The sequence below is a fragment of the Chelonia mydas genome, chromosome 14 (genome assembly GCF_015237465.2).
Source record: "Chelonia mydas isolate rCheMyd1 chromosome 14, rCheMyd1.pri.v2, whole genome shotgun sequence".
NCBI classification, from domain to species: domain Eukaryota; kingdom Metazoa; phylum Chordata; order Testudines; family Cheloniidae; genus Chelonia; species Chelonia mydas.
In genome coordinates, this window is record NC_051254.2 from 37,062,523 (window position 1) to 37,088,539 (window position 26,017).

At 50.7% G+C, this 26,017-nt stretch overlaps 3 protein-coding genes across 4 annotated transcripts in view; 1 reads left to right on the forward strand and 2 right to left on the reverse strand.

Moving 5' to 3' along the window:
- LOC102936186 (butyrophilin-like protein 2) overlaps positions 1-26,017 on the reverse strand; it is a 1,677,894-nt gene that overhangs the window by 1,005,266 nt on the left and 646,611 nt on the right.
- Positions 1-26,017, forward strand: part of LOC114020220 (butyrophilin subfamily 1 member A1) — a 1,361,724-nt gene that overhangs the window by 781,021 nt on the left and 554,686 nt on the right.
- LOC102939832 (zinc finger protein RFP-like) overlaps positions 10,460-26,017 on the reverse strand; it is a 50,306-nt gene continuing 34,748 nt past the window's right edge. The window contains exons 6-7 of one of the 2 annotated variants that reach the window (XM_027824000.3): positions 12,900-12,959; positions 10,460-11,442 (exon numbers count right to left, since the gene is read on the reverse strand). In XM_027824000.3, the coding sequence (XP_027679801.2) occupies positions 10,928-11,442; positions 12,900-12,959 (575 nt within the window). In that variant the 3' untranslated portion in view covers positions 10,460-10,927. The remainder of the gene's footprint in view (positions 11,443-12,899; positions 12,960-26,017) is intronic. The other variant, XM_043528190.1, reaches the window with a different exon arrangement.

A 26,017-nucleotide genomic window follows, 5' to 3' on the forward strand; every position in this document is an offset into this window, starting at 1 on the left:
TTGATCCTAAGAAGAGAAAAGTTGCTCTGTGTTTTGGAGATTTTACCTCAGGAACAAAATGTATCAAGATACTATGGGCCTAGACTGTCACAGGAACAGCTCTGCAATCCACCAAGCTGAGTTAGGTGTCTAGACTCCCTGTAGAATATCCCTCAGGTCAGCATTGTTATTCGTAACAGCATCTCCCATTGGCTGGCTTAGGCAGCTCTCTGCCTAGCATGCTGGCTTTTGTGTCACCCATTGTAAGACACTTACATCTCCCCATAACTCAGGCTTTGTGGCTCACAGTGTCATTCCAGTGATTTTCCAGGCAGCTAAAATTTAGATGCAGTGACATTCAACATTGCAATACTACACCTGGGGGTATTCTGTGCTACTGTGCACACGCAGAATTTATGTCCAGCTGCAGAATTCTTTTCTTCTGCAGAACATACACTCTGCCTGAGAAGTGCTGCAGTTTCACGTTTCACCCACCAGGGGCGACCATGGCACCAGAACAGCTGAATCTATTTGTGAAAAAAATTTACCAGATTTTTTTTTTGGTCTGTTACAGATATAGTACAGATATAGTTGCTGACAGGTATTGAAATAAATTACCAATAAATAAATAAATTAATCAATTGAAATAATTGAAACTTGTATGGTTATATTGTGTTATTTTGACACATAAAATATGCAGAATTTTAAAATACTGTGTGCAGAATTTTTAATTTTTTGGTGCAGAATTCCCCCAGGAGTACAATATCTAGGTCCCTTCATGGATCTTGCTCTTTGTCTCCAACTCAAAAGGAGAGAACAAAGTAACCAGCTGTACATTTTGATTATGGTTTATGGAAAATATTTTTTCACTGGTTTGTACTGGGGTTGGCAATACTGTGCCAGTGAGAATTCAGCCTTTAATTCTCGACAATTTACCCATGGAAAGCCCACTAAATGAGTGTCACCAGTTATCAAAAACAGCAGAATCAACAAACAGGGAAATAGACAGATAGGGTAAGCTCTGGGACTGCACACGGAGCCGTGCTGTAGGCCCCAAGGAGGAAATGAGCACAGCCCCTCTGAGCTGGGGGTGAAATAAAAAGATAAAGGAGAATGCTCAAGTTTACATTTAGATCCCTAGATCCAGATCCTCTAAGGTATGTAAGCTCCTAACTCACATTGACAGAAGTGGGAGTTAGATTCCTAAACACCTCTGAGGATCTGAGAGTTAGAGTCTCACTTGGAGAAAACAGCCCTGGAAACATAAACTGATCAATGACCATGCAGTACTGCCAGCACCAAGTATTCAAAAGTCATGAGATTGGCTGAAGGAATCATGAGATCTTGTGTAAAATGTATCACTTTTTTGGTGCTGAGTGATGAGGTTTCACTTTGGTCAGATTCTCAAGTTTTTCCACTAATCCACAAGAGAAAATAACTCTTCAAACTTTTAAGCTTCTCCTGCAAGAAACTTGTATAAAAAAATAGAGAGAGAGAGAGAGAGAGTTTCTCCTATATTCACAGGATTCCAGGAGCTGGGGATTTAACAAAACCAAAAGATATTGAAGGAATCCAGATGACATTAAGAGAGTTTGTGAAACACACTTGTGATTTGTGTGTGATTTGGTGTGGAAAGGGAACAGCATCACTTCTTATCATTGCTGATACCTTTCTATCCCCCGTCACTGCTGTATCTGGACACCTCACAATCTTCAATGTGCTTAGCCTTCAGGGGCACCATTTCAGATTTTTGGGTGGGGGGGGCATCTTTAACCATGATTCCCAGGGCTATTTTCTACTGCATCAGTAGTCCACAGTCACTTAAAAACTAGCCCAAAAGTAGCCCAATCTATTTATTTAAACATTTATTTTATTAACACTATGGTCTATGCCTTTAAAAAGAATGACTATCTAGAGTACAATTAAATGATTGATATTAGCAGCACAGATTTATAACAAACAAAATTTGCCAACCCAATTGTACAAATTGTTCAGATTGGCATAGGGTTATGTTCACTGAAGGGTTTATACAAATAATTATGATAAATACAAAGGATTAAGCTGGAAGGAGGTTTCTAGTGTGTTGCTGTAAGGATTTGATACAGTAAACATCACCTCCATGAAATTCACTGATCACACTCAAGTTTGTGAGACTCTGCCATGCTCACAAATGTTGAACAGTAAGTACAATCGGAGATACGAATATTTACCAGCTGGAAGAGGAGATACAGCAGAAAGCTGCAAAATGGCTGCTCAAGGGTAGGAGCTGAGGGGCAGCAGCTCCTCAAAAGGTCTCTGGGAAAAAGGTCCAAGAAAAGTACAGCCTCACTCTGGGGAGATTTGGTAAAATCCAGACATTCCCAGGGGAATCGGTGTTTCTGTGTCACAGCCGATGGACCTGACCCAAAGTCCATTGTTGGCAAAGGAAAGACTTCCACAGACAAGTGGGACTAAATGGTAGAATAAACGGCCACAATGGGGCACTGCCATTCACTGCAAACTTAGAGAGTTGGAAAAAAATTGGAAAGTTTTAAGTGTAATTTAAACAATATTTGTGGCGGTGGCAGCTTATGCTTGTTTCCTCACAGCAGGGAAAGATTCCAGGTTTTCTATTCTGCAGCACGGCTCTTGCAGCCTGGCTGTGCTCTACTTTCTCCATTTGTCAAAGTGTGGCTGCTGAAAAAAAATCAGTGTTACCACTTTTAATTCATTTCACTTTCAATGTCCTAGTGCTCCAAAGTCTGGGTTTCAAACACTGCCCAGGAATCTGGGTCTAAGAACTATTTTCAATCAGATACGTAGCCTTTAAAAAAGAAGTTATAAGTGCTGGAAGTAGGGGCACTAGGGGTGCAGCCCCTAGGGCTGCCAACTCTCATGACTATAGGGGGAAGGGTAGCAACCTTTATGTATGCTTGGCAGCTGTACTGGATTGCCTTACCTGTAAAGGGTTAAGCAGTTCAAATAACCTAGTTGGCATCTGACCAGAAGGACCAATGAGACAAGAAGATACTTTCAAACCTGGGGGGGAAGGATTTGTTTGTTGTTCTGTGAGTTGTTCCTCTCCGGATGGAGGGAGTAGCCAAGCAGGTACAATATCTCCTGAAAAATATACCTGGAATAATCCATCTAAATCCACAGAAACTGTGAGTAGGGAAGGAAATGCATTAGGTTATCATTTGTTTTGGCTTGTGAATTTTCCTATGCTACAGAAGTAGTTTCATTCCTGATTTTGCAACTGTGAAGCTGAGCCCCGAGGGGAATCCTCTGTGTTTTAAATCTTTTTCTTACCCTGTAAAGTTACTTTCCATCCTGATTTTGCAGGTGTGATTCTTTTACTTTTTTCTTTATAAATAAAGTTCTTCTTTTAAGAACCTGATTGATTTCAGTGTCCTGAAGACAAAGGGTCTGGTCTGTGCTCACTTTGGTAAGGCAACTGGTTGGTAGTTTATTCTCAAGCCTCACCAGAAAAGGGGATGAAGGGGCTTGGGGGCATATTTTGCGGGGATAGGGATTCCAAGTGACCCTTCACTGAATATTTTGTGTAAATCACTTGGTGGTGGCAGCAATACCAGTCCAAGGACAAGGAAAGGGATGTGTGCCTTGGAGAAGTTTTAACCTAAGATGGTAAAATATAAGCTTAGAGGGTCTTTCATGCAGGTCCCCACATCTGTACCCCTGAGTTCAGAGTGGGGTGGGAACCCTGACACCAACTCAGTTAGACTGGATGCCATTGCCACGTAAAACTTTTCACTCAGGTGTGGCCAGGATATCTTAATTGTACTCAGGTTAAATCACTACCTGGCTGGATTTCTCACACTCACACACACACACGGCAGCCTTTAGGTATGGCTGGCTATATATATATATATTGTATGTATTTATATACACACATCTAAAACTGGTTTCGTTTGAATAAAAGCATACTGAAAGGTAAGTGAAAGCTTTCAGTTGTAAGATATTAAGGGAATTTAAGGTAAATAATTCTATGTTCATAAGAATGAGTCCTGTTTTGACTGATGTGCCTGAGAAGGGTTAATATGGTTACAGTGGATAGTACTATGATGATATGAACAATGTTTTGTTTTTGAGTGTTCAAGTGATCACAGCTATGGAAGGAGAGGGCGATCATAAGAACACTTTTATTTATTTTCTGCTCCTGGAGCAATTATTGGAGGACCCCAATGGAAGGGGACCCTGTTTGAAAGAGAGGCAGATTTGGGGGTCTGGCACCAAGGAAGAAGTGGGAGGCGTTGAGAGACAGGCTCTATTAAGACCTCGTTGCTAGGACCACTACAATCCTAGGTCCCAGCGGTGGGCTAGGATTGGTAAGTGTAAGAAGCAATGAAGAGTCATCCAAATAAATGGATGCTTAGAATTTTAGAAGGGTCTGGCAGCCATGCAAGTTTGAATGGTAAGTTCCAATTAGTGTCCTTTTAAAATCAATTTTTTTTTTAAAGTATTCTTCCCCAGAAGGTCTGAGATCATGTCCCCTCAAGGCTACACATCCTTTGAGTCAGTCTTTCAGAAACTCTGTCCCTCCACAACACCGTGACATCTGGTCCTCAGCTGGACCCTTTCCATGTGAGTGAGAGATGCAGAAGGCTCGGAGGTGCCAGCGCCTCTCCATGTGCTCCGCACTAATCCTTGGGATCAAGGCCCAGGGTAACGCGATATCCTCACCAGCAATGGCAGCGACTGGGTGACCAGGGCCAGTCACTGAGACCTGGGCAGGGAATCTCCAGGGGCAGAAGGAAAATAAACACGGACAACCCTGGTGCTGTCATCATATTTCAGGGGTGAAAGTAAGTAGAGGGACTTACTGGTATGTTGGGTCCCTCCTGGGCAAGGTGTGAGGGGGTGGCTCTGACCCCTGGAATGGGCGGGGCCTTGGGTGGAAGGAGCAGGGCTGGGGATCAGACTCCCCCAGCCAGCCCTTCATGGCAGCTGCTGCCATGGTGGCCAGGAGCCCTGGGGCTGTGGCGGTGGCAGTCGGCACCCCAGGGCTCTGGAGGTAATTTGAAGGACCCAGGAGTCCCAGCTGCTGTCCCTCCCCCTCCCCCGTCACAACAGAGCCAGGAGAGAACCCAGGAGTCCTGATCTCAAATACTCTACTGCTGTCTAGTAAATGGTTGTGTAACCCCATGGCAAAATGTTTGTCAAGCTCCCTCCACTAGCAGCTGAGCCATAGAAACAAGAGCAATTAATCCTGAAACTCAAGTAATAGAGAGAGGTTATTTTTAAGGGTGATTTTGTGATTGAAGATCATAATTTTTTTCAGGTTTCAGAGTAGCAGCCGTGTTAGTCTGTATTCACAAAAAGAAAAGGAGGACTTGTGACACCTTAGAGACTAACCAATTTATTTGAGCATAAGCTTGATGTGAGCTGTAGCTCACGAAAGCTTATGCTTAAATAAATTGGTTAGTCTCTAAGGTGTCACAAGTCCTCCTTTTCTTTTTGCATAATTTTTTTCAGTGCTTTATTTCATTCAGACCATCATGCTTTAACTATAATCTGTAGCTTCTGGTCTGACCTGCTGGAAACTGCAGGTGTTCCACACTGCAAACAGTTGACACACGTTTCAGTTGCTGGTATCCCACTCTGGCCGGTTTGCAGGTTGACAGTGAGAAACTGGCTCCCTGCTACTGCTGTTTAATCACATTGCCCCTCTGGTTGCAGCTCTGTACTGTGCGCTGGTGAGATTTGGAAGATTTCTCTTTCAAGATCGTCCCATGTCTCTGTGGGTGGGGCTATGGATCTTTTTCTTAAACCTTGACCCCAGAATTCTGTACACCGTCTATCAGTCTGCTTTGCAGATTGGGAGGCCGATCTCAGCACAAACAACTGAGAGAACCTGGGTTCTGGGCTTATCCCTGGGAGCAATGCTGTTGCTGTTGCTGGTGCTGGTGGCGAACTCAGAACTGATTTATCCATTGTCCACCTTAGGCCTCACCCACCTGCTCCATGGCTACAGTCTTATCAGAGAACTTGGCCCCCTTGTTCTGAGTCTGAAGCTACTCTCAGCGACTGCTCCCGGGGACGGAGCTTCAGGCATCCTGTGATTTTTTTTTTTGGTTGGGGTGGAGAACGACAGGCAGGCAGAACACCTGCCTGAGATGTGAGATTCTCCCAGGCCGAACAGGCACCTGCTATTCCCATCTGTCGGGGGATGAGACCATCCCATGATGGCACAGCTTGGAGACCATCCCATGATGGCACAGCTTGAAGCTCATCTTAGAGTCCATCACTTGTACGGGGAGGCGGGGGGTGTCTGTACAAGAGGGAGTCCCAGAGAGCGGGGTTGGTCACAGATTTTCCATTCCCTGTGAGGATTTCGGTGTGTAGGCCGATGAAGGGGGGTAATTTAGAGGAGTTCTGAATGTTCAGACATTTTTTGGAAGAATTAGAATGCTGGAGATTGCTCAGCAGATCGGATTCCACTAGGTTCTAACTCACTTCAGCGGATGGTCAGAGGGACCTGAGGGAATGGCAGGAACGCTCCCACTTGTATTCCCTTGCACAGGAGCACAAGTAGGCTCAGGGCACATGCATGGCTCGACTGTATAACGCTACCTAAAGGAATCTGGCCTCATACACAGGGGCACATGCCCACTTAGCATGGGATCCGCATGGACACATACTCGAAGAAGAATCTTCTGATTCAATGAACAGCAGCTTGTTGTCTGGTGAACTAAGGGAATGCAACAGACCCAAGGGCTGCCTGATCGCTCCTTAGGGGTCTCCCACTCACACACCTCTCAGCTAGTTTCTTGCCCCCATTTCCTCCCCATCATTCCTGCCCGCTGCCCTAGAAGCACTGGTATGGACACTGAGGAGCAGGCATTACAGACAGCTGGAGCCCTGGACAAGGGAGCCCACAGTGTGGCATTGACAGAACCTAGTTCTTGTGGCCACTCATGGGTGTGTGCAAGGGAGAGGGGGGTTGGGAAAGCAGGGGCAAAAGACTCTGCTGGAGTGGGGAGAGTGAGCTCCTCCAGCCCTGAGACAGAGTGGGAAATAGCTCCCCAAGCCCTGGGGTCGTGGGGGGAGATCCAGCTCGTCTGGCTGCCGGGAAAAGCAAGTTCCACAGACCCAGGGCTGCAGTGGGAGGAGGGAAGAGCCAGCTCCAGTCCACCAACCCTGGGGCCATGGTGGGGAGAACCAGTTCCTCCAGTCACGGGAGTGTGGGGGGGAGCCAACTTCTCGTCCCCTCAGGTTTGTGCGTGTGTGTGTGTGGGGGGGGGAGCCAGCTCCTCCAGCTACAGGGAGAGGGAGAGCCAGCTACTCTGGCAGCGGGTCAGTGGTGGAGAGCCAGCTCCTCTGGCTGCAGGGGGCACAGAAAATGCTCCTCCAAATGCAGCCACATTTTTATTCCTGTGCATGCCCCTGTGGCCACTTTTTCCCTCCAGCCAACTACGTATATCCATGAAGTCCGTGTTCTTTGTCAAGGCAGCTTTTTCCATGTGAATGGGCCTCCACTGTGAAACCTGGTATCTGTCAGCTTCCCTCTGCACAACTGGTCAAGTCACTCTCCTTCTCTGAAAAACAACCAGGAGTCCGTTGGCACCTGAAAGACTAACAGATTTATTTGGGCCTAAGATCTGGTGGGTAAAAAACCCCACTTCTTCAGATGCATGGAGTGAAAATTACAGATGCAGGCATAGATATACTGACACATGAAGACAAGGGAGTTACCTCACAAGTGGAGCACCAGTGTTGACAGGGCCAATTCGATCAGGATGGATGTGGTCCACTCCCAATAATTGAGGAGGAGGTGTCAATACCAAGAGAGGGAAAGTTGCTTTTGTAGTGAGCCAGCCACTCCCAGTCCCTATTCAGGCCCAAATTGATGGTGTTAAATTTGCAAATGAATTGTAGCTCTGCAGTTTCTCTCTGAAGTCTGTTTCTGAAGTTTTTTTGTTCAAGTATGGCTACTTTTAAATCTGTTATAGAATGTCCAGGGAGATTGAAATGTTCTCCTACCGGCCTGATGTCCGATTTGTGTCTGTAATTTTCACTCCATGCATCTGAAGAAGTGGATTTCTTACCCACGAAAGCTTATGCCCAAATAAATCTGTTAGTCTTTAAGGTGCCACCGGACTCCTTGTTGTTTTAGTGGATACAGACTAACGCGGCTACCCCATGAGACTTGTCTCCTTCTCTGAAACATCCTCTAGTGTTAGGCTTGAACAATGGTTGCAACCTCTTGGGGTGTCTGGAGACACCTTTGCTGAGCTCAGGTGTACTGTACTCCTGGGGGAATTCTGCACCAAGAAATTACAAATTCTGTGCATGTTTTAAAATTCTGCATGTTTTATTTGTCAAAAATAACACAATAAAATCACACCAGTTTCAATTATTTTAGTAATTAATTTCAAAATACTTGTCAGCAAGTATGTCAACGACACAGACAGCAAAAAAGATTCCTCTGGGAATGGAGAGTTAAATCCTAAAATGGGTGGCCAACCTGTGGCTCCGGAGACACATGTGGCTCTTTAGAGGTTAATATGTGGCTCCTTGCATAGGTGCTGACTCCGGGGCTGGAGCTACAGACACCAACTTTCCAATGTGCTCGGGGGGTGGGGGGGCACTCACTACTCAACCCCCTGCTCTGCCCCAGGCCCTGCCCCCACTCCACCCCTTCCCCCAAAGCCCCCGCCCCTTCCCCCGAACATTCTGTGCCCTCCCTCCTCCCCCTCAGAGTCTCCTGCACATGCAAAACAGCTGATCATGGCAGGCGGGAGGCATGAGGGGGAGGGGGAGGCGCTGGAGGCGGATGAGCTGAAAAGGGGGCTGCTGACATATTACTGTGGCTCTTTGGCAATGTACATTGGTAAATTCTGGCTCCTTCTGCCCTAAAACACCCACCCCTGCCCTAAAACAATCCAGTTCCAGTTGGGGGCTGCTGGAGGGGGTTGCGTGAGGCCCCCCACGCCCCCGACACATGCTCCCTTCCCTCTCTGGCCCCCCAGAGCCCAGCCGTAGGGCCTCCTGGCCCAGACACCTGCCCCTTCCTTCCAGAGCCCAGCCACAGGCCGCCCCAAGCCCAGACATCTGCCCACTCTCCCCCAAGAGCTCAGCCACAGGCTCTGCTCAGCACAGCTTTGTCTCGCTGGTGGACGTGGTAAAGCCCTGTCCTGCCTCACCTTTTGCCAGAGCCGGGTCTCCCAGGCCCACTCCCATCTCTGGTGGATGATCAAGCCCTGCCGCACAGCGTACAGAGCCTCCATCCCTGCCCAGGCACTCGGCTCACTGCAAGAGGGAGAGTGGGCTCTGCAGAGTCCAGCAGCCCCTCGTGGTGGCCAGCAGCTCTGCAGCCCCAATTCCGTGCAGCGCATGGGATTCTGTGCAAAATCTGCACAATTCCCCCGGGAGTAAGTTTCACATCGAGTTTTACACATCATTTTCTCTAGCACTCGTTTTCCATCTGTGTATTTCTCTGAATCTCCCTAACCCTTCTCTATTCCTTATCAGTGATCATTCCACCTCAGGTTCCCAGGTCTTTCCCCTGAGTTTATTCCTTCGTCTCTTGCGGCTCACTCAGGTCATCTCCCTCCTCAGGATAATTTTGCATTCACTCTTCATTTGAATTTCCCTCCACTTTCTCCAGGCTTCTCTCTTTACACTGGTTTTACTTTATTTTTCCCTTTTTTATTCTTTCATTTCTTCTCTCCCTTAAACCTGCCCTGTGCGTGACTCTCCACATCTTCATCTAGCTGACATCACCCTGCCCTCTAACTCCTTTCCACCTAAACAGCCCTTCCTTCATGGCTTGTAGGTCACACTCCTCAGTCCCTGGCTCTCCTACTCCCAGGATCCCTGCTGGTACAGAGCTTCCAGATTCTCCCCAACTCTCCAAATACTAATTAATTCTGTGCCCTCCCACCCCCACATCAGCCTGTCCCCAGATGTTAATTCTCCCCCAACTCCACATCACTCCTTCCCCCAGCCCCTCCATCAGTTCTGACCCTTCCCAGCCCCCACATCTTCTTCTCAGAGCCCCTATGCTCCTCTTGCAGTTCCAGGGGTTCTTCCCCCTTCCCTTCCCTCCCCTTTCTTCCCCTCCCACCCCTGGTACTGCAGAGAGGGAGGAGTTTCCAGGCATAGGCGCTGACTCTGTGGGTGCTCTGGAGTTGGAGCACCCACAGGGAAAAATTGGTGGGTGCAGAGCAGCCAACCTCCCCTCCCCGCCCCACCTCATCTCTGTCTCCATCTCCTCCCCTGAGCACACTGCTTCCCTGCTTCTTCTCCCAGCGCTTGGTGCCACAAAACAGCTGTTTTGTGGCGTAACAAGCTCCGGGAGGGAAGGGGGAGGAGCAGGAATGCCCAGAGCTCAGGGGAAAAGGTGGGGAAGAGGCGGGGCCAGGGCGGGGATTTGGGGAAGGGGTTGGAATAGGGGCAGGGAGGGGGCAGAGTGGGGGGCGGGGACCTTAAGGAAGGGGTTGGAATGGGGGCGGGGCAGGGGCAGAGTTGGGGTGGGGCTGAGGGGGGTCGAGCACCTACCGGTGCCAGCAGAAGTGGGCGCCTATGTTTCCAGGGGTCATAAAGCTAAGAGGCCAGAGGGTTAGGTAGACAGGAGTCCTCCAGACAATAGGGGCTAGGATGACTTGGCTAGAGAAGCCCATTTTTTCGTGTCCAGTGGGTTGTTCCCCCCCCATGTCTCAGTGACACTGTCTGACCCAGCATCCCCAGAGTCCTCCTGGACCATACAGGACAGTGGCAAACAGGCTGCACAATCCCTGGGGCAATGAGATTGGCTTCCCTGCCTCTCTCACTCCCTGATTTCTATGGTTTGATAGTGCAGAGGCTGCACAGAGTTGAGACCAGAAGCAACCTCCAGGGTAACAGTGACGGCATGATAGAAAGTCCACAGGCAGAGACAACGGTGTGTGAGGCTAGGGAGGCTGATCTCAGGGTCCCCAGTGGGATATTCCCCCCTCCCTTACATGTCTCAGCGACACAGTCTGAGCCGGGATCCCCACCCGACCCAGAGCCAGCGTCGGATTCTCTCCCGAGGGATGGAGCCTGGTGGGAAAGTGAAGATTGGGGACTCGTCACCAGCATCGATAAATGTCACCTGCCCCCGGGTACAGTCCAGATAAACCCGGATCCTACTGGGGACCTGGCTCAGGGTCAGGGGGGTCGCAGGGGAGGTGAGAGCCCGGAACTGATCCCTGCACCGCTGTACAGCCCAGATCCCTCCCTCAGGGCTGAGGCTGATCCATCCCTTCCTCCTCAAAGAGACTCTGGCCACCCCCACAGCCCAGTATCTCCCACCCCCCACCTTCACCTCCCAGCAATGACTCCCTGAGGTGAATCCCTCACAGCCCAGCACACAGAAACAATAGTCAAATCTCTCAGGGTTGTCGGGCAGTTGCTGCCGTGTGTCTCCCCATCTCACACTTTTCCGATCCTGAGACAGGATGAGTTGGGGATGAGCCGTGTCTGGATCCAGAGTCACATTCGCTGGAGAGAGAGAGAAAATCAGAGTGTTTGGGGCAGAGCTCAGCCCTGGGGGAGGCTGGGGCCATTTCTCACACTCTCCAGCAGCCCTGTTCTGGCTGGGACAGGCCTGGATCCCAGAAAGCTGCCTCTGTCCTGGCGGTCTGAGGCTGAGCAGAGGTGTCACTGAAGCTCCTCACTCTGTTTCTCATTTGCTTGCAGAAGCTTCAGCTCCCTGTTCCCTCTGCTGGGGCTGCTCATTTCCCAGCAGCAGAGACACAGGCAGGAAGGTATCAGAAGCGTTTGGTGAGGAGGGAACAGAGGAGGCAGGTACCAGCTTTAAACCCCAGAGAGAAGCTCCCTCCCCTAATGAAGCCTCCAGTCCCAGGCCAGGGAACAGAGAGGAAGGTGCAGTGTAGGGGAAGAGCTGCTTAAGACCAATGAGTTGGAAGAGGCATAGGGTGCGGGTAGCCCCATCACTAGCCCAGAGAGAAGGGAGGAGCTGCCAGCCTCAGAGATAGAGCATCTCCCCAACCCAGGAAGCAGCTCCAATGGGTGAGCCCAGCCCTGACCAGAGGAAAGGCAGGATGTTGGAGAAGGGCGATGAGGAGTTTCTGGGTAAAGCAGAGGGATGTGTCAGCCCTCAGGGGAGAGAGCTCTGTTCGGGTGCCGCTCAGTGAGAATGAGAGGGCACGAACGCAGCATCAGTTCATCCGTGGGCCTGAACGCCGCACAAAGTTTGTTGTTAGGAGTGTTTGACTTCACTTTGGGATCTCCCCAGGAGTGCTAGAAGCTTGAGAGATGTTGCGGGGGTTACGAAGTCCTGCTGTCTGTGGCCCCACCCCCTCCATAGCCCCGCCCACTTCTCCTCTTCCTGCTGAAGCCCCACCCCCTGGCCAGGCTGAGAACCTTGGCCCCTATGGAGAGCCCCTGTCCTTCCACCTGCCTGGGCAGAGGTCTGGGGGCACAGAGAGCAGCCCTTGGCCCATATCCCCACTCTCCAGAGTGCGCCACCCAGGGCAGGTGGAGGATGCAGGGCTCCCCAGCGGCAGCCTGGCTCTAGTTTTTGGCCTGGCCAGGAGGCAGGGCCTCAGGGGAAGAGGAGCAGGGGTGGGGCAACTGAGAGGGGCCAGCACTGGGAAGAGGCTGGAGCTGTGGGCAGCAGAGAGCTGATCAGCTGCCCCAACATGAAGCATTGTCTGCGATGCTCCACGCCTGCCCAAGGCTTGAGGTTTGGGGGAAACTTGGCCTCCTGCCGCCAAACTATGCCCATGTTAAAAATTGGGGGGGGGGGGGCATGCCCCCCTGGTTCACCTTGTTCCTGTGCCCCTGGATCTCCTCACTGTTCAGTGTGTTATTTTTAGGGCTCTGTGTGCCATGGCCGCTGTTGGTTTGTTTGGTAACTTTAGCTACAATCTCATGAAGATATTTTCACTGGAATTTTCTCATAATTTAAAGACAATCTCCAGCTGCAAACTCACCCAGTCTGTGTGCTCCTAGGGCTTCCCCTCTTTTTGTCTCCACTTCATATGGCAGAGTGTCTGGAGCAGGAAAGGAGAAAAGAGACGAGATTTCAGGCTCTCATATTTATAATGACATCCTCACTCTGAACTCATAGACCTGTGTTTTAATTATGATAGAGAACCAGATCGAGACACATTCAGGTATTTAATATAAAAAGTTCTGAAACCTTCTATTTCCTCCCTCATTCAGGCCTCTCCCAGTAATGACAGCAACATGATCTTCCATGAAGCCTCACAACCATCTCAGGACACACAATCTGTAACAGAGATTTACTTTTCCCTCATCATCCCCTCCCACCCTTCAGACTCCAGTTGGTTTGTCTCATTCACTTCCTGCCTTTTACAGTAATCTAGACCCAGATCATACAAAGACTTTGGCATAAAAGTAACTTTACCCACTTTGATCCCTTTGACACTAATGGGCTGTTAAGAGGCTGTGAAATCCTGGCTCTGATTGTGAGTCTGTTTACTCAGTTTCTCTAGCAGGACCAGCGACCAGCATGATGGGGCCTTGTCCTTCATAGGCAGATATAGGAATAATAATAAAATCATTTTTTCAACGTGGAAAGTGAGGCTCAGAGAAGGTGGCTCAGTGAGCCAGATTCACCCCTGGCAAAAGGAGAGAGGGGAGGGGCCATTTGTGACTCTGCTGTTCAGTGGCTGCAGGGGCTGGTGCAGACCTTGGCCCAGGCTGAGGAAGTTCTGAAGCCAGCCAGAGCTACCTCCCTCTGACAATGGCCCCCGTGTGCCTTGCCCAGCGTGCAGTGTCAGAGGCCCAGCTTTACACTGCCCACCTCCCTTCGTCCCTCATCCACCCCCCTCCCTTTTCCACCCTAGCAGTACCCGTAGGGCAGCGCCACCAGCGGCCCCTGGAGTGGCGCCTCCATGGCGCAATATAAGGGGTGCTGTGCACTCCCCCAACCCTCAGTTCCTTCTTGCCGGACAACTCTGACAGTGGGGAAGGAGGGTGGGATGTGGAATGGACATGAGGAACACATCTCAAAGAACACCGGTTACAGAAAAAAGAACGAGGAGTACTTGTGGTACCTTAGCCTTGGTCCACACTAGGAGTTGAGGTCGAATTTAGCAGCATTAAATCGATTTAACCCTGCACCCGTCCACACGATGAAGCCCTTTTTTTCAACTTAAAGGGCTCTTAAAATCGATTTCCTTACTCCACCCCCGACAAGGGGATTAGCGCTGAAATCGGCCTTGCCAGGTCGAATTTGGGGTACTGTGGACACAATTAGACGGTATTGGCCTCTGGGAGCTATCCCAGAGTGCTCAGTTGTGACCGCTCTGGACAGCACTCTCAACTCAGATGCACTGGCCAGGTAGACAGGAAAAGGCCCGCGAACTTTTGAATTTCAATTTTGTGTTTGGCCAGCTTGGCAAGCTGCAGGTGACCATGATGGAATCCCAGAATTGCAAAAGAGCTCCAGCATGTACCGAACGGGAGGTACGGGATCTGATCGCTGTATGGGGAGAGGAATCCGTGCTATCAGAACTCCGATCCAGTTTTCGAAATGCCAAAACATTTGTCAAAATCTCCCAGGGCATGAAGGACAGAGGCCAAAACAGGGACCCGAAGCAGTGCCACATGAAACTTAAGGAGCTGAGGCAAGCCTACCAGAAAAACAGAGAGGTGAACGGCCGCTCCGGGTCAGAGCCCAAAACATGCCGCTTCTATGATGAGCTGCATGCCATTTTAGGGGGTTCAGCCACCACTACCCCACCCGTGTTGTTTGACTCCTTCAATGGAGATGGAGGCAACATGGAAGCAGGTTTTGAGGACGAGGAAGATGATGATGATGAGGTTGTAGATAGCTCACAGCAAGCAAGCGGAGAAACCAGTTTTCCTGACAGCCAGGAACTTTTTTTCACCCTGGACCTGGAGTCAGTACCCCCGAAACCCACCCAAGGCTGCCTCCTGGACCCGGCAGGTGGAGAAGGGACCTCCGGTGAGTGTAACTTTTAAAATACTATACATGGTTTAAAAGCAAGCATGTTTAATGATTAATTTGCCCTGGCATTCACGGCTCTCCTGGATGTATTCCCAAAGCTTTTGCAAAAGGTTTTTGGGGAGGGCAACCTTATTCCATCCACCATGGTAGGACACTTTACCACTCCAGTCCAGTAGCACGTACTTGGGAAACATTGTAGAACAAAGCATTGCAGTGTATGTTTGCTGATGTTCAAACAACATCCGTTCTTTATCTCTCTGTGTTATCCTCAGGAGAGTGATATCATTCATGGTCACCTGGTTGAAATAGGGTGCTTTTCTTAAGGGGACATTCAGAGGTGCCCATTCCTGCTGGGCTGTTTGCCTGTAGCTGAACAGAAATGTTCCCCACTGTTAGCCACGGGGAGGGGGGAGGGTTGGGGGGTAGCCACACGCTGGGGGGAGGCAAAATGCAACCTTGGAGGGAAAGCACATGTGCTATGTATGTAATGTTAACAGCAAGGTTTACCGTGAAAGCGTGTACCCATTGTTCTATAAAATGTGTCTTTTTAAATACCACTGTTCCCCTTTTTTCCCCCACCAGTTGCATGTGTTTCAATGATCACAGGATCTTCTCCTTCCCAGAGGCTAGCGACGATCAGAAGGTGAAAAAAACGCGCTCGTGATGGAATGTTCTCTGAGCTCATGCTGTCCTCCCACACTGACAGAGCGCAGACGAATGCGTGGAGGCAAATAATGTCAGAGTGCAAGAAAGCACAAAATGACCGGGAGGAGAGGTGGCAGGCTGAAGAGAGTAAGTGGCGGGCTGAAGAGAGTAAGTGGCGGGCTGAAGAGAGGGCTCAAGCCAGAAGGTGGCAGCAGCGTGATGAGAGGAGGCAGGATTCAATGCTGAGGCTGCTGGAGGATCAAAGTAATACGCTCCAGCATATGGCTGAACTGCAGGAAAGGCAGCAGGAGCACAGACCACCGCTACAGCCCCTGTGTAACCAACCGCCCTCCTCCCCAAGTTCCATAGCCTCCTCACCCAGACGCCCAAGAACGCGATGAGGGGGGCCTCCGGCCACCCAGCCACTCCTCCCCAGAGGATTGCCCAAGCAACAGAAGGCTGGCATTCAATCAGTTTTAAAGTTTTAAACTTTTAAAGTGCTGTGTGGCCTTGTCCTTCCCTCCTCCACCACCCCTCCTGGTGATTCTCTCCTCCACCACCCCTCCTGGGCTACCTTGGTAGTTATCCCTCTATTTGTGTGATGAATGAATAAAGAATGCATGAATGTGAAGCAACAATGACTTTATTGCCTCTGACAGCGATGATTGAAGGGAGGAGGGGAGGGTAGTTAGCTTACAGGGAAGTAGAGTGAATCAAGGGGTGGGGGGTTTCATCAAGGAGAAACAAACAGAACTTTCACACCGTAGCCTGTCCAGTCATGAAACTGGTTTTCAAAGCTTCTCTGATGTGCACAGCAGCCTCCTGTGCTCTTCTAACCGCCCTGGTGTCTGTCTGTGCGTAACCAGCAGCCAGGCGATTTGCCTCAACCTCCCACCCCGCCATAAACATCTCCCCCTTACTCTCACAGATATTGTGGAGCGCACAGCAAGCAGTAATAACAGTGGGAATACTGGTTTTGCTGAGGTCTAAGCGAGTCAGTAAACTGCACCAGCGTGCTTTTAAACCTCCAAATGCACATTCTACCACCATTCTGCACTTGCTCAGCCTGTAGTTGAACAGCTCCTGACTACTGTCCAGGCTTCATGAGCCATGGCATTAAGGGGTAGGCTGGGTCCCCAAGGATAACTATAGGCATTTCAACATCCCCAACGGTTATTTTCTGGTCTGGGAATAAAGTCCCTTCCTGCAGCTTTTGAAACAGACCAGAGTTCCTGAAGATGCGAGCGTCATGTACCTTTCCCGGCCATCCCACGTTGATGTTGGTGAAATGTCCCTTGTGATCCACCATGCTTGCAGCACTATTGAAATGTACCCCTTGCGGTTTATGTACTCACCGGCTTGGTGCTCCGGTGCCAAGATAGGGATATGGGTTCCGTCTATGGCCCCACCACATTTAGGGAATCCCATTGCAGCAAAGCCATCCACTATGATTTGCACATTTCCCAGGGTCACTACCCTTGATATCAGCAGATCTTTGATTGCGTTGGCTACTTGCATCACAGCAGCCCCCACAGTAGATTTGCCCACTCCAAATTGATTCCCGACTGACCGGTAGCTGTCTGGCGTTGCAAGACGCCACAGGGCTATCGCCACTCGCTTCTCAACTGTAAGGGCTGCTCTCATCTTGGTATTCTTGCGCCTCAGGGCAGGGGAAAGCAAGTCACAAAGTTCCATGAAAGTGCCCTTACGCATGCGAAAGTTTCGCAGCCACTGGGAATCGTCCCAGACCTGCAAAACTATGCGGTCCCACCAGTCTGTGCTTGTTTCCCGAGCCCAGAATCGGGGTTCCACCGCATGAACCTGCTCCATTAGCACCATGATGCCCATGTTGCCAGGGCCCATGCTTTGAGAGAAGTCTGTGTCCATGTCCTCATCTCTCTCGTCACCGCGCTGACATTGCCTACTCACCCGGTATCGCTTTGCCAGGTTCTGGTGCTGCATATACTGCTGGATAATGCATGTGGTGTTTAATGTGCTCCTAATTGCCAAAGTGATCTGAGCAGGCTCCATGCTTGCCATGGTATGGCGTCCGCACAGAAAAAAGGTGCAGAATGATTGTCTGCCGTTGCCCTGACAGAGGGAGGGGCGACTGACGACATGGCTTACAGGGTTGGCTTACAGGGAATTAAAATCAACAAAGGGGGTGGCTTTGCAAGAAACAGAATGGCCCCCTCAAGGACAGAACTCAAAACTGGGTTTAGCACACCGCTGATTTCACAGAGGGAGGAAGGAGAAAATGAATACAAAACTAATCTGGTCTATTTCTTGTTTTGAGCCACTTCATCTATCTTTGTACATCTTGCTAGCAGCAGACTGTGCAGTACGACCGCTAGCCATCGTCATCTCCTGGGTGCTCGGCAGAAGATGGTGCAGTATGACGACTAGCCATCATCTTCTGCTGGCTGGAGGTTAAAAGACAGTGCACTGCCAGTAGGACTGAATCGCCATGAAAAGAAACTTAAAAGGGAAATGACCTGGCTGAGTCACTCCCATGTTTGCCCAGGCATCCCAACCTCATCAAGGTTGGTTAAAAGAGCACCCAGGACTACATCAATGACGGCTACCAGTCATACTGCACTGTCTGCTGCCAAAAGGCAATAAACTGCTGCTGTGTAGCAATGCAGTACCACGTCTGCCAGCACCCAGGAGACATACGGTGACGGTGAGCTGAGCGGGCTCCATGCTTGCCATGGTGTGGCATCTGCACAGGTAACTCAAGAAAAAAGGTGCAAAACGATTGTCTGCCCTTGCTTTCATGGAAGGAGGGAGGGAAGGGGGGCCTGACGATATGTACCCAGAACCACCCGCGACAATGTTTTAGCCCCATCAGGCACTGGGATTTCTACCCAGAATTCAAATGGGTGGTGGAGACTGTGGGAACTGTGGGATAGCTATCCACAGTGCAACACTCCGGAAGTCGACGGTTGCCTCGGAACTGTGGACACAATCTGCTGACTACATGGACTTAGAGCATTTGTGTGGGGACACACACAATCGACTGTATAAAAACGCTTTCTACAAAACTGACTTCTATAAATTTGACCTAATTTCATAGTGTAGACATACCCTGAGAGACTAACACATTTATTTGAGCATAAGTTTTGTGGGCTAAAACGCACTTCATCGGATGCATGCAGTGGAAAATACAGTAGGGAGATGTATATATACACACAGAGAACATGAAAAAATGGGTGTTGCCATACAGACTATAACGAAAGTGATCAATTAAGGTGAGCTGTTATCAGCAGGAGAAAAAAACCTTTTGTTGTGATAATCAGGATGGCCCATTTCCAACAGTTGACAAGAAGGTGTGAGTGAGAATAGGGCGGGGAAAATAAACATGGGGAAATAGTTTAACTTTGTGTAATGACCCATCCACTCCCAGTCTTTATTCCAGCCTAAATTAATTTAATTTAATCTGCTACCCAAGATCCATAAACGTGGAAATCCTGGATGCCCCATCACCACAGGCATTGGCACCCTGACAGCAGGATTGTCTGGCTATGTAGACTCCCTCCTCAGGCCCTACGCCACCAGCACTCCTAGCTATCTTCGAGACACCACTGGCTTCCTGAGGAAACTACAATCCATCGGTGATCTTCCTGATAACACCATCCTGGCCACTATGGATGTAGATGCCCCCTACACCAACATTCCACACAAAGATGGACTACAAGCCATCAGGAACAGTATCCCCGATAATGTCACGGCAAACCTGGTGGCTGAACTTTGTGACTTTGTCCTCACCCATAACTATTTCACATTTGGGGACAATGTATACCTTTAAGTCAGCGGCACTGCTATGGGTACCCGCATGGCCCCACAGTATGCCAACATTTTTATGGATGACTTAGAACAATGTTTCCTCAGCTCTCGTCCCCTAATGCCCCTACTCTTCTTGCGCTACACTGATGACATCTTTATCATCTGGACACATGGAAAAGAAGCCCTTGAGGAATTCCACCATGATTTCAACAATTTCCATCCCACCATCAACCTCAGCCTGGACCAGTCCACGCAAGAGATCCACTTCCTGGACACTACGGTGCTCATAAGCGATGGTCACATAAACACCACCCTATACCGGAAACCTACTGACCGCTATTCCTACCTACATGCCTCCAGCTTTCACTCAGATCACACCACACGATCCATTGTCTACAGCCAAGCTCCACAATACAACCGCATTTGTTCCAACCCCTCAGACAGAGACAAACACCTACAAGATCTCTATCAAGCATTCTTACAACTACAATACACACCTGCTGAAGTGAAGAAACAGACTGACAGAGCCAGAAGAGTACCCAGAAGTCACCTACTACAGGACAGGCCTAACAAAGAAAATAACAGAACGCCACTAGCCGTCACCTTCAGCCCCCAACTAAAACCTCTCCAGCTCATCATCAAGGATCTACAACCTATCCTGAAGGACGACCCATCACTCTCACAGATCTTGGGAGACAGGCCAGTCCTTGCCTACAGACAGCCCCCCAACCTGAAGCAAATACTCACCAGCAACTACACACCACACAACAAAAACACTAACACAGGAACCTATCCTTGCAACAAAGCCCGTTGCCAACTGTGTCCACATATCTATTCAGGGGACACCATCATAGGGCCTAATCACATCAGCCACACTGTCAGAGGCTCGTTCACCTGCACATCTACCAATGTGATATATGCCATCATGTGCCAGCAATGCCCCTCTGCCTTGTACATTGGCCAAACCGGACAGTCTCTACATAAAAGAATAAATGGACACAAATCAGAAGTCAAGAATTATAACATTCAAAAACTATTCAGAGAACACTTCAGTCTCCCTGGTCACTCGATTACAGACCTAAAAGTCGCAATATTACAACAAAAAAACCTTCAAAAACAGACTCCAACAAGAGACTGCTGAGTTGGAATTAATTTGCAACACCATGGACACCATTAAATTAGGCTTGAATAAAGACTACGAATGGATGTGTCATTACACAAAGTAAAACTATTTCCCCATGCTTATTTCCCCCCACTACTGTCACTCACACCTTCTTGTCAACTGTTTGAAATGGGCCATCCTGATTATCACTACAAAAGGTTTTTTTCTCCTGCTGATAATAGCTTACCTTAATTGATCGCTCTCATTATAGTCTGTATGGCAACACCCATTTTTTTATGTTCTCTGTGTATATATATATATATATATCTTCCTACTGTATTTTCCTCTGCATGCATCCAATGAAGTGGGTTTTAGCCCATGAAAGCTTATGCTCAAATAAATTTGTTAGTCTCTAAGGTGCCACAAGTACTCCTCGTTCTTTTTGCTGATACAGACTAACACGGCTACCACTCTGAAACCAGTTACAGAAAAGGTAACTCTCTTTTCTTCTTCACGTGATTGCTCATGTGTATTCTGCAGTAGGTGATTCCCAAGCTATACCTGTTGGCGGTAGGTAGGAGTTCACAGACACTTGGGACGGAGCACTGCCCTGCCAAACACGGCGTCTGGGAGGTGATCGCATAATGCGAAGTGAATGTGTGCACCGATGACCATGTTGCAGCTCTACAAGCGTCTTGAATAGGGACGTGAGCCAGAAAGGCAGCCGACGAGGCTTGCTCCCTTGTAGAGTGCACCCTCACAGTTGGTGACGGGGGGACTCCCGCCAGGTCGTAACATGTACGGGTACACAAAGTGATCCAGCTAGAGAGCTGCTGAGTGGAGATCGGTTGACCCTTCATTCCTTCAGCCGTGGCGATAAACAACTGTGTAGATTTCCTGAAAGGTTTTGTCCATTCCAGGTAAAAAGCCAGGGCCCGTCTCACATCTAGCATGGGAGATGGCACTCCTCACTAGATGCGTGAGGCTTGGGACAGAGGACTAGAAGGAAGATATCCTGGCCCATATGATAGGCTGAGACTACTTTGGGGAGGAATGAAGGGTGTGGGCAGAACTGGACCTTGTCTTTATGAAAAAACGTATATGGGGGTTCGGAGGTCAGGCCCAAAGCTCTGAGACTCTCCTAGCTGAAGTGATTGCCATGAGAAAGGCTACTTTCCATGCAGGAGGAGGGGGTGTGGGCTGCAGGCTCTGGGGCAGGGGGTGAGGGGTGCAGGCTTTGGGACAGAGTTTGGGGGCAGGCTCTGGAAGGGAGTTTGGGGGCAGGACAGGATGTATGTGAAGGGGGTGGGGGTGCAGGATCTGGGAGGGAGTTTGGGTACAGGTTGTGGACTGGTGCCAGAGGAGGGGGAGAGGGGTGTAGGCTCTGGGCTGGGACAGGGAGTGCAGGAGAAGGGGTGAGAGGTGCAGGCTCTGGGACGAACTCTGGGTGCACGCTCTGGGCTGGGGCAGGGGGTGGGGGTGCAGGCTCTGTGAGGGAGTTTGGGGGCAGGAGAGGAGGTGTGGGAAGGGGGTAAGGGGTGCAGGCTCTGGGAGGAGGTGGGGGGTGCGGCGCTTACCTGGGGCTCCTAGGCGGGGTAGGCTGGGGGCGGGTCTCCATGTTCTGCTACCCCCAGGCTCTGCCCCTGCAGCTTCCTATTGGCCACAGGAGTGCTTGGGACGGGGGCAGCAGGCAGAGACCCAGCCCCGCCCCACCCTGCCCAGGGGCCACAGGGAGGGGCCAGCAGCCACAAGGAGTGAACAGGCAGGAAGCCACTCAGCCCCGCTGTGCTGCCAGTGGTGGGTGGGGGCCCTGGGCCATTTTAAATCGCCTGGGGGACGTGCGGGGCAGAAGCGCTCGGGGGCAGCAGGTGGGGCCGTGGGAGAGACATGGTCCCAAACAATGCTGGAGCCGGGTCCCGGGCCAGGAATATTCCTGGTGCCCAGGCACTACGGGCCCATATAACTGGCCACCTATGTGTGTGGCCTTGCACAGGCTGGTGGAAAGCTGATACGGCTGCCAGGTGCACTTTGATGAACGAGGGCGCTAGACCCTGGGCTCTTAGATGAAGGAGGTAATCCAGTATTAGCTGGAGGGGAGCAGCCACTGGTGAGATGCCATGATTGGCGGCCCATCAAGAGAACTTTGACCATTTTGCCAGATAAGCCTGATGCGTGGAGGGCCTCCTGCTTTCCGGGAAGACTTGCTGGACACCCTCCAAACAGGTCCTTTCCTCTTGGTCTAACCACTGAGCATCCATGTCATGAGGTGGAAGGCTGCAAGGTTGGGGTGGATGAGGTGACTTGGTCCTGACAGAGAAGGTTTGGGTGGCCCAGCAGCGGCCATGGGTGGGGCAACTGACAGGTCCGTCAGAGTCCTGTACCAGTGTTGTCTAGGCCATGCCAGGGCAATGATGAGGATGTGAGCCTTGTCCAGCTTGATTTTTTGCAGGACCTTGCTGATCAATGGAATTGGAGGAAAGGCATATAGCAGCTGGCCCAACCAGGACAGAAGGAAGGCGTCGGAGATCACGCCCTTGCCCAGGACCCTCCTGGAGCAAAACTGGGGGTACCGGCGGTTCTGCCTGGTCACAAAGAGGTCCACTTAGGGAGTGCCCCACGTTTGGAAGATCATGTGTGCCACCTCCAGATGCAGCAACCACTCGTGCTGGGAGGAGAAGTCCCAGCTCAGGTGATCCACCTCGAGAGTTCCGGATGCCAGGTAAGCGGTAGACTTCCAAGTCGATATTGTGGGTGATGCAGAAATCCCACAGCAGGAGGGCTTCCAGGCAGAGGGCTATAGAGCGGGCTCTGACTTGCGTGTTGGTGTAGAACATCAAGGCCGTGTTGTCTATGAGAACTCTGACTACCCCGCCTGCAAGGCACTAGTGAAAAGCCATGCAGGCCAGACAGAGTGCTCGGTGTTCTTTGACGTTTATGTGCAGGCCCAGTTCCTGCGCAGACCACAAGCCTTGGGTCTGGAGGTCTCTGACACGGGCTCCCCACCCCAAGTCCGATGCATCGTTCACCAATTCTATGGTGGGGGAGTGGCTCCTGAACGGGACCCCTTGGAGCTTGTTCTCCGGGGTGGTCCACCAAAGGAGGGAGGCAAGTATGGTCTCAGGCATGGTGAGGACTTTGTCCAACCTGTCTCCGGACTGGGAGAACGTCGAGGCCAACCAGAGCTGAAGGGGCCTCATTCTGAGTCTGGCATGGCGTACCACGTACATGCACGCTGCCCTGTGGCCCAGGAGCTGGAGGCACTCCCTGGCCGTTGTCACAGGAAACCTTGTGACTGCCCTAATGAGATCCCTCAAGGTTTCGAACCTGTCCGGGGGGAGAGAAGCTCTGGCCGATGTCGCATCGAGAATTGCACCAATGAACTCTATTCGTTGTACCGATACCAACGTAGATTTGATGTTGTTTACCAACAGCCCCAGTGCGGTGCACATGGGCAGGAGGAGTGTTACGTGGTCCTGTACCTGTGAACTGGAGCTGCCTTTGACCAACCAGTTGTCAAGATAGGGGAAGATCTGGACCCCCCCCGCCCGACGTTTGAGGTAGGCTGCCACCACAGACATACAGTTGTGAAGACTCTGGATGCCGTTGAGAGGCCAAATGGGAGGTCGGTGAACTGGTAGCATTCCTCTCCTACCGTGAAGCAGAGGAAACATCTGTGTCCCTCGAATATGTGAATGTGAAAGTACGCATCTTGGAGATGGAGGGCAGTGTACGAGTCTCCGGGATCCAGGAAGGGAATAACGGAGGCCCTGGAGACCACGCAGAACTTGAGTTTTACCATGTATTGGTTTAGTCCTCACAGGTCCAGGATGGGCTTGAGACCCCCTTTGGTCTTTGGGCTAAGGAAATAGTTGGAGTAGTAACCTTTGTTCCTGAACTCCGCAAGCACCACCTCCACCATTCCTAGGTGAAGGAGCTGCCTCACCTCTTGCTCGAGCAGACTCTCATGAGAGGGGTCCCTGATGTGGGACAGGGAGGGAGGGAAGGTGGGTAGGTGGAGTAGAAAGAAATTGGAGGGTATGGCCCCGGGAGATGGTGTTGAGTACCCAGCGGCCTGAGGTCAGCAGTGACCACTCTGGGAGGAGTGTGTAGAGATGGTTGGAGAACGGTAGGGTGGGGGGATCCCTAGTGCAGACTGGTAAGTCATCCCCAGGCGTCCCATCAAAATGTGCACTTACCCACCTGCTTGCCCTTAGAGGGGCCAGGTTGGGGGGCGGACTGAGACTGCCACTGTGAATGCTTCTTATAGGTTCTAGATTTCCTGTAAGAAGGTTCGTGCCTGGAGTGGGTGGCTTGGCTGGGGGCCTGCTGAGACTTAAACTTGGTCCTGGCCGGGGCCGGGACATAGAGGCCAAGAGTCTTTAAGGTCATGCAAGAGTCCTTGAGACCGGTGTAATTTTATGCCTGTTTGCTCTGGGAACAGGGCCTTGCTGTCGAAGGGGAGGTCCTGCAGGGAGCTCTGTGCCTCATTGGACAGCCCGGACAAGAGTAGCTACGACGCCCTCCGCACGGACACTGCAGAAGCCATGGTTCTTGCTGCCATGTCTGACGCGTCCGAGGCTGCCTGAAGGGCTGCTCTGGCAGCAGCGCTTCCCTCCTCCACCAGGACCTTGTACTCTTTCCTGTCACGTTCCCGGAGGGAGTCCGTAAACTTAGGCATTGACCACCACAAGTTAAAATCATATCTGCCCAGCAGGGCTTGGTGGTTTGCCACCCTCAGCTGAAAGCTTGAAGAGGAATGAAGCTTTCTGTCTAACAAGTCCAGCCTCCTTGAGTCCTTATTCTTTGGGGTGGGCATGGGCTGGCCTTGGTGCTCCTTGTGGTTGACTGCCTTGACCACAAGAGGGTTGCGGGAGGGGTGAGTGTACAGATATTGTTCCCCTTGGTGGGCACAAAATATTTCCGCTCTTCCCTCTTAGAGATGGGGGGCAAGGAAGATGGGGTCTGCCATAGGGCAGTGGAGATTTTTGCCACCCCCTCATGGAGCAGGAGGGCCACCCTAGCCAGCACTGTGGCTGAGAGGACATCAAAGAGGGAGTCCGAGGGCTCCTCAACCTCCTCAGCCTGTAAGTTGAGGCTTGAGGCCACTCTTTTCAGGAGCTCTTGCTGGGCCTATGTATCCTCCTGGGGAACAGGAGGAGGGGGCGCCATAATGGCCTCATCCAGGGAGGATGAGGTGCGGTGTCTGGTCCCCTTCTGAGTGCGGGACCAGAGAGGAGTGTTCCACCGACCCCCTTCCTGGGGGGTTGAGAGAAATCACTCGAAGAAGAACTAATAAATATATAATATGGATGTGTATAATATGTCAGACATTGTAAGAGGTAGTCGGAGCATCATAGGAGAAATCCCCTGTGACCCGCCTATGCCCCAGGTAGGGCTGTCCTTAGGGGGCAGTGGGGCCTGGGACAACCTACCCTCCACCCCAGTAACTGGGCAATATTTCTTTCAGTATGTCTGTCATTACGTACTCTCATAGTAATTGTCATAGCAAGGCATGCTTGTGGTAGAAATAAAGGTTTGAATTAATCCACCTGAGTGACTTGGACCCCAACTGTGTGACA